The following is an 8969-nucleotide window of genomic DNA, read 5'->3' on the forward strand; positions in this document are numbered from 1 at the left end:
TTTCTTGTTGGGAAGAGATTTAAAGCAACACCACAGGGTGGGTGGCTGCAAATTTTGCTAGCAAGGGGCTCCTGCAGAAGAAATTCCTGTGCCACCCAGGTGCAAGTGCCCTAATAAGTGACTTCTAATAAACTCATTTAACACCCCAAGTTGGACTTGTGGGAGTCATTCTTCAGTCTCTCGCTTTCAGTTTGGGGGGTGGTTATTCTATACTGTCCCGGGATTGTCCCAAAACAAATCCCAATCAGCTCTGCCCACGAAGATCATCCATTCCACCCACACCTCCCAGCCCCCACACTGTGGAGTTTCTACCCACCTGTAGGCAGAAATTTGAGCCCTGCCAGGGATCTGAAGTTCTCTCTCCATCTCCTCCTTGCTAGTACCCAGGTAAGTAATCAGCAGATCCAATCGGTTAATACGGAAGAGCAGCTCCTTCAGGAAGGACAGGTTGCTTTCCTCCAACATTCTCTTTTCATGGAGTCTCTCGAATAACATCAAGGCATCCTTGATGGGTTCCTGCCTCCTTTGTGGGATGTGGTCCAGGCTTAGGAACTTGAGGGAAGCCAGCTCGTCACTGTCTATTTCTTCCCCGATACTGTAGAGTCGTCCGCTGAAATCCATCCTCGTCAAGAGGTAGTAGAATGTAGTGGTAGCCTAGGTTAAAATGTAACGTTACGTTCATATGAGGAAGAAAAGTACCACATACCGGTTTGTCCCTTCATCAAATGCCACTGCATCTACTATATGCCAGATGTTGTGCTGTGGATATAGGGAAGGGAAAAAAACCGCACAGGGAAAGTTCCTCCTTACTATTTAGGAAGGTAGGTAAACAAACGAGTCAGTGGTCACAGAGCTGTGACCAGGGTGCAGTAGGAATGCAGAGGGAGGAACCCTAACTCAGCCTGAGAGAAGGGCTTCCTGCAGAGAAAGCATAGTTCTAGCAGGAGACAAGTGGAGGCAGAACGTCCAAGTCAATTCAGGTGGGCTCAAGGAGCTCCAAAAAACAGCCACCAAAGGGCTGGGACGGAGAGTGACGGGACAGAGGCATGGAGTGGTGGCCAGGAACCCTCACTCTGAGGGGCGGGGGTTTAGACTTTGTCCTGGAGGGGGTGGGGAACTACAATGGGATTGTAAAAATGGGAATGACGTCACGCAATTTGGGATTAACACCGAAAGTGTGGAGGACAGATTGGAAGACTTGGAGGCGGGGACCTACGAGGACCTATTTGGAGGAGGCATTTAGGCAGGGGAGGGCAGGAGTGATGGGGTCTGGTTGAAACAGTAGCGGTAGGAGGACATGGAGCAGCGCTGTCCCCAAAGGGCCCAAGGACCAGCCCCTACAGCTGCTCAGCAACCCAAGTCTGGAAACCGAACCAGTCAACCCTGACAGCCCTTTCAACTGTAACAGTCTCTGAATCAGGCTAATGTGGCATTTTCCCATGTACGTGTGTGTCTGAAGGAGAGGGCAGTGCTTCAGGAAATCCCAGCCAGTCTTCACGCCAGCGGCCCAGGATCCAGGACTTCTTGAGTCCCAAGGCTCGACCCCCTTGAACGACATCTCCCCCACCCTCCCTGCTCTGACCGGCCCTGTCCAAGCAGTGAAAGGAGCCCTGGGAGCAACATTTGTGCTCGATTCTTCATAAGAACTAAACGTGGACACAGCCCCCTAATGCAGGCTACAGTGTCACTGTCCCAGGGAGGTGCCCGTGCAGTGGTTAAGAGCTTAACCTTCGATCAAACCTGGCTGGGGCACCACTGCCGGGGTGGGCAGCTCACTTTCTCAAAGCATTAGTTTCTTCCTCTGTAAAATGGAGATCAGAAAAACACCCATCTCCTAAAGTTGTTGTGAATATGTGAGATAATGCATTAAGAATGCATTCAGAGTAATGCCCAGAAACTAAAGAATGCCAAATAAACGTTAGCCTAAAAGAAGGGAAAAGCTCCTGTGCGTGGGGCCCTGACCCTCAGATCACAGGATCCTGAGCACTTCTCTCACTCCCCCAGTTTTCCCATCTCGTCAACCGAAATGTGAAAATTCTGTTGGAAGCAGTGATTCCCCAAATCTTCAAAGTGGAAGGACTTGTTGAAGCCTTACTCAGACGCTCCCTTTCCCGTAAGAGGTGACCCTGGATGGCTGCCGCGTGAGAACCGAAACTAGAAAACCTTTCCGTTCCGTGCTGCTCCATCGCTTCTACCATTCCACAGACTCTATACCCTTGGGTACCGCCTTACCCTTAAATAACCTCAACCTATTTGGACCCGTTTCCTCCCTGCGACAAGGCAGAGGGGTTCCTGCATCTTTAAGCTCCCTGCATTTGCTAACATTCATGGATGGAAACACAAACCCTGACGCTTACACTTAGAGGCAGTGATCAAGTGAACCACAACCCATGCACTTTCTACAGCTGATGCTAAAACAAAAATACTTTTGATTGGGACATTAGACTAAGTTTTCATGGTTTTTAAAAGTGGTCCAAAAGACTTTGAAAACTTTTAGTTTTTCCTTTCAAAACACCACCCCCCGCCATTATTGTAGCAGTGGTTTTCCTGAAGCATGTTTAAAATCACGGGTATGTGTGAAAATGCCACATGGCCTGATTTAGAGACTGTTACAGTCAAAAGGGCTGTCAGGTTGACCGGTTCAGGGGTTGACTGGTTTGTGAAAATTGAAAACACATAAATTACAATAGGGTCACATTATCATACACCACACACACACACATACACATACACACACACAAAGATATATTGATATAATATGCAGGTGTGTGTACCTGTTGCTTTTTTTCCCCTCACTTAATATTTATGATGAACATTTACCCTCTACCATTAAATATTCTTTGGAACATTTTTAATGTTTTTTGATTTTTGGCATGTGGACATATCAAAGTTTATTGTAAGCCATCTTCTATTTCTTTACTGTTAAAAATGATGTTGCATTCAGAGGCCTGTTCATTTATCTTGCTCATATCCTGGATTATTTCCTTAGAATAAATTGTTAGAATTATGAGGTTTCAAAACCTCTTTCCTCCCTTTTGATTTAGAGCTTACATCATTGCTGAGGCAAGTTTTCTTGATGTAGGAAACTGACAGGGACAACGACTCACAAGGATACACGTTGCATTAGGTTCATGAAGTCTGGAAAGCCTAAATCTTTCACTGCAAAAGCAGTCAATTATTATAAAAATACTTCTGTTTAAGAAAGATATTTTAAGTATGTGGCCAGCACCTAACAGCCCATGTTCCAAGTACACAAAACAAAAACTGCTGGGCATACAAGAGAACAAACCGGTGAGCCTATTCCTTGACACACACACTGTGGAAATGCACGTGTGCTCAACAAGGCACGTACGTGGAGTCTCACCGCAGTATTATGCGTAGCCCCGATTCACTAGACACGACTCAAATGTCCTTCAAGAAACGAATGGCTAGACAGTCTAAGGTACAGGCATAATGCAGAATAGTATGTGAGAGTTAAGAATAATGTGCTCCACCTTCCGAAGTATAAATGGATAGCTATCCAAGATATGTTGGAAAGAGTGAAAAAAAACAAGCTGCAATATAACAAAAAACCATACCATCTGTTTTTAAAAAACACTCAAAGCAATACAGTACATTTGCAGAGACTGCAGACAGATATGTAAAAGCAGGAAATAAAAGGTAAGGAGGGTCTAGAAGGAGACACATCAAACTCATAATGTTCCCCCTACAGAAGGGAGAAGAAAAACCAGGATGTTGGGGGTGAAGGAGTGAGGAAAAGGGATTTGCCATTTTCTGTAATGTCTTAAGTGAACATCTGCAGCTATTATGTGTGTAAATGAAATTACTGTTAAAATACTAGCTTGGGTATGTTCTTGGCAGGAAATGAGACTGTGGGGGGGGTCGGCCATGGAGGGAGGCGCAGTTCCTCCTCTGCCAGGTAAGGAGACCAGCTCGCAGGGGAGTAGCACCATCACACTTGTGTTCTTGAAAGAAAACCAAATATTTAAACCTAAACTTTAAAAAGAACTTAGAGCTAGAAACTTATTTTTCTAAAAAATAGAAACTTGCACACATTTCTCTCAGAAACTAAAAAATCTGAGAGATTAAATATAAGGAAGACTAAATATAGAGGATCTGAGTAGCACAACTGACAAACTCTAACAGGTATGTACCATCAGTAGAAAATGCACCTCCTCTTCAAACATATGCAGACGGAAATTGACTACAATGAAAATCTTAATAGATTTCCAAAAAGCAGAAATAATACAATCCATATTCTCTGACTACAGTGCAATGGCATTAGAAGTCACTAATGAAAAATGGCCACATCAAATACACTACAAAAAGGATGAACCGCATTGAAGTGGCTTTTTCAACACATGGTGTTAGAATAATTGGGCAGACTTCTTAGAACAAACTGAAATGGATACTAAACTCCTTACATCAAAATAAACTGCAGGCCGGGCGTAGTGGCTCATGCCTGTAATCCTAGCACTCTGGGAGGCCGAGGCAGGCGGATTGTTTGAGCTCAGGAGTTCGAGACCAGCCTGAGCAAGAGCGAGACCCTGTCTCTACTAAAAATAATAGAAAGCAATTATCTGGACAACTAAAAATATATAGAAAAAATTAGCCGGGCACGGTGGCGCATGCCTGTAGTCCCAACTACTGTGGAGGCTGAGGCAGGAGGATCACTTGAGCCCAGGAGTTTGAGGTTGCTGTGAGCTAGGCTGACGCCACGGCACTCACTCTAGCCAGGGCAACAGAGTGAGACTCTGTCTCCAAAAAATAAATAAATAAATAAACTGCAGATGAATCAAAGATCTAAACCTTAAAATTAAAGTACTAAGAAAAGAACCATTGAATTTTTAAAAATCATCTTGCTGTGGTGAAGAACCTAAGTATATCAGAAAACCTAAAAGCCATTAAAGAAAAGATTGAAAAATTTCTTTATATATTAACTAAAATATCCTGAAAAAATAACCCAAACAGAATTTTAAAATAAATAAACTTTGCACTGGGAAAAAAAAATAGCAATCTATATGATTTTAAAAGGCAGGTGCTCATTTTCTTAAAATAGAGTTCCTATAAGTCAGTTAGGGAAAAAAAAGAGAGAGAGAGATAAGGCACAGTGACTCAACGATGACTCACACCTATAGTCCCAGCTACTCCGGAGGCTGAGGCAGCAGGATCCCTTGAATCCAGGAGTTTGAGTCTGCAGTGAGCTATGATGATGCCACTGCAATCTAGCTTAGGCGACAGAGCAAAACTCTGCCTCAAAAAAGAAAGAAAGGAAAGAAAGCAAGAACTCAAGCAAGCAGGCAGTAACTCAACGCATAAATAGGTAAGGATCACAAGCAAACGATTCAGAGAAAAGTAAGTCCCAGAAGCTTTCTGTTTTAAGACCAATGGCTTTTAAACACTTGAAAAGATGCTCAACCTCATTTACAATAAGAAAAAAACAAATTGAAAGGCCAGTTTCAACTACCAAATCGGCAAAGTACAAAAATCGCAACACACAGCGTTGTGAGATGGTGGAAATAAAAACAGGGAGGTGAGAGCCGGGCGCAGTGGCGTGGGCCTGTAGTCCCAGCTGCTCAGGAGTATAGCTTGAACCCAGGAGTTAGAAGCTGCAGTGCACTATGATCACACCTGTGAGTAGCCACTGCACTCTAGCTCGGGCAACATAACAAGACCCTGTCCCTAAAAAACAAAACAAACAAGTAGGTGGGTAATTTAGTCATCTCTGTCAAAATATAAAATGCTCATACACTTTGGCCCCACAATTTAACTTCCAAGAGTTTTTCCTACATTCAGTTAAACATTAAGTGTACTCAAAAATATATACAAGGCTGATAATCATGGTAGCACGGCTTGAAATAACAAAACAGCAGAAACAACTATTGATCAGCATAAGAAGAGTCAGGTAAGCTATGGAGCATATTTGCTGGGACTCTATTCAGCTATTAGAATGGGAGAGCAATGTGGTTGACTATGTGTTACCTACATAATGTATCGATTAGTGCATGTATTTGTGTATTCACAGAAGCGCTCTGACAAAAAGCACACAGGAAGCTGCTTGGGTAATGTCTAAGGAGAGAGGACCCACAGAGCTGGCCATGGGTGTGGGGAGGCCTGAGCGGGAGGTAACAATGAGATTTGCTGTTTCCATACCCTTTTGCACGGTTCACACAGTTTGAATTTTTACCATGTGCATGTGGTTCTTTACTTATTCTAAATGTACCTATACCCAAAATAAAATCTCTATTTAAAGACCCATTTTCAATCATATACTGGTAAGGATCTAAACTAGGTTCTGCCCTGTTTAGTGCCATTAAGTCAACTGTCTTTAATATTTTAAATCAGTTCTAACCTCTGTTAAAATCTCATTTTACAGAATAAAATCAACCAAGAAATCAAATGAAAGCAGGACCTCCTTTTTCCTCCCCACAATTATTTTTTTCTGAGGATAACAATGCATAGTGTATTCCATTTAGAAAAATGCAGAAAAGAGAAAAAGGAAAATAAAAATTACATACAATTGCACCATCCAAAGATATATACCTAATAATATTTTACTGTCTTTCCTACCAAACATTTTGTGCATATATAGAGGATACTATTAATATCAATGAGGATTGTGGGTTGTACTGATGTAGAGAAAGGGGGAAAATTAGAATTCAAACCACTGTATCTTAGACATTTGTTTAAAAAAACTTAATCCTGACTTGTAGCGGTCAGTGCTTTTATTCAGTGAAAATTATGTGGTAGGAAATTTTTGGGAGATCTGATTTTCTTATCAAAGTTTTGTAAATATTTTTTATTTCTATATTTGGATCAGTTAAAGACCTCAAGTTTATGTGTAAAGATATAACTGCCTTTAGTCATGAAATCGTTGTGGCCTCTACTTTTTGTCACTAATAACCTATATTCCCGTGCCTGTGTTTTTCAACTTGTTTAGGAAAGTTTTGAGATTAATGTGCTTAATAGTCCTACATGGTTGGTTTTAAACATTGGGATAAAATTAATTTTCAGTAGCATAGTTTAATGTATTAAATAAGATAGCATTTTATGTTAGAAATACCAAAATGCTGGTATTCTACTGCCCGTGCAATATATATTTTTCAAAAAGCAAATTTGAGTAGACATATAATCATGGGGCTATCATAAATATAAGCACCTCTCTAAAGAATCCTTAGTTTCAGGTGTTGAATTATAGACCAGTTCAAGCATGTACCATTTTTGCAGTTCAGTCTTAAACATTTCTTTTAAGAAAACAGTCTTGAATTTCACATGCTATTTTCATATTTTGCCATTTTACAGTGCCATTTTGTTTTGAATTCATACATATCACCATTTCCCCTTTTCATTTTCTAAGATGACCTCTTGTCTGAGATAAAGAGAAAGATAAATTTCCTACTACAGTGGTGGGGTCCAGAGTTTAAGATATATTATTTTATCCTACAACTACATATTATCAGTTTAAAAATCCATATGCATAAAGAATGCACCACTCAACTTCTTTTCATAAGCTAATATTTTTTAAAAATTATATTTAGATTTTTTCTCTTTTGCAGCTACATTTGAAAATGATAGAATTAAAAAGTTTTAAGTAGTTATCATTTCTTCTGCTGATATGTCCATTAAAATGGCTCTTTTGAAAGTTCTCCTTTCATGAACACACCTAAGAAATCTTATATAGACACTTTGCAGTATTCAAGTGGCTGATACTGTTTTCTTTGATACAGCTTCCACATTGCGTGTTCATTTTAGCATATTTTGTTATTGGCAATTTGATATATTTCATGTTGGCAAAATATTAGCTCAATTTTGGGACTTATTATAGAACTGCCCTTATTAAGTAGCATAGGAAATGTAATTGTCAGGGTCTCCTAATATTTACCTCAATTCTTTTATAAGTCTATGGAAATTATTTAATTATTTTAAAACTTATACTTTTGTAAATATATCACTTCTGAGTTGTCAAAAAATTACTTTGAATACCTTAGTATTTGCTGTATTTTTTTGTGTATATATAACATGTCTTCTTTCAGAATGGGATATATATGTGCCTCCCAATACTGTTATGTTTGCTATCTTTATATGCCAAATTGGTTGAACATTGTAATGACTTGGGAATAAACTGCTCAGAATTTTTTTTAAATTTACATGTATATATTTTTCTTATATTTGAAGACATATTTCTGTAGTATTAATTGATTTTTTTCACTGATAAATATATCTTGTATTGTAAGTACATCTTGATGTCTTTATTTTTTCTTCTACAGTATGGGTTTTAATATCTGTGAAGCATTTAATCATATGGCCATAATTTACATAACCAGTCCCTGATTACATTCAGTATGAACTTAAAATGCAAATCCGTAAGTATACCTCTGATTATTTTCTTAGAATGGTTTCCTAAAAGTCATATTACTGGGTCAAAAGAAATAAACTCTTCGGGCTCTTATTACATAATAGCATTTTTGGATGGGATACAGTAAAAAACAATACAATGCAAGGTAGAATGACATGCGAGTTTGGATGTAGCGTGATTGGTGCTCCTGTCCTCCGTAGCCATCTTATCTCCCTTCATTTTGTTACCTTTGTTGTAACGTGACACAATGCTTTTTAAGTGGTTTTCCCACCAAAGCATAATTGACACTTAGAAGGGAAAATGCTGATGTGGCTTCTTTTCTGGCCCAGATTTTCCAGGACACGCTATCATATGATAGTCTTTTTTGTTTTCTGGTTTTTGTTTAGGTACCATCTCTTTAGTCATAGTTATGACACCATTAACAGGCCATCCAGCACCGTAAGAACAGAGACCTCGCTGTAGTTCTTATTTTATGGGCCCTAGATTCTCTGCACAAGTTTGTAGGCTAGAAACTTTGTTAAGCTAATATTTTTTAAAAATTATATTTAGATTTTTTCTCTTTTGCAGCTACATTTGAAAATGATAGAATTAAAAAGTTTTAAGTAGTTATCAT

At 39.6% G+C, this 8969-nt stretch overlaps 1 protein-coding gene across 2 annotated transcripts in view; it reads right to left on the reverse strand.

Annotated features, from left to right (window-relative positions):
* The window catches only part of CASP8 (caspase 8, apoptosis-related cysteine peptidase), a 29401-nt gene that overhangs the window by 15396 nt on the left and 5036 nt on the right, over positions 1–8969 (reverse strand). For both annotated transcript variants that reach the window (XM_012655734.1, XM_012655743.1), the window contains exon 2: positions 317–654. In XM_012655734.1, the coding sequence (XP_012511188.1) occupies positions 317–621 (305 nt within the window). In that variant the 5' untranslated portion in view covers positions 622–654. The remainder of the gene's footprint in view (positions 1–316; positions 655–8969) is intronic.

The sequence above is a fragment of the Propithecus coquereli genome, unplaced genomic scaffold (assembly GCF_000956105.1).
Source record: "Propithecus coquereli isolate 6110/MARCELLA unplaced genomic scaffold, Pcoq_1.0 Scaffold113, whole genome shotgun sequence".
Classification (NCBI taxonomy): Eukaryota; Metazoa; Chordata; class Mammalia; order Primates; family Indriidae; genus Propithecus; species Propithecus coquereli.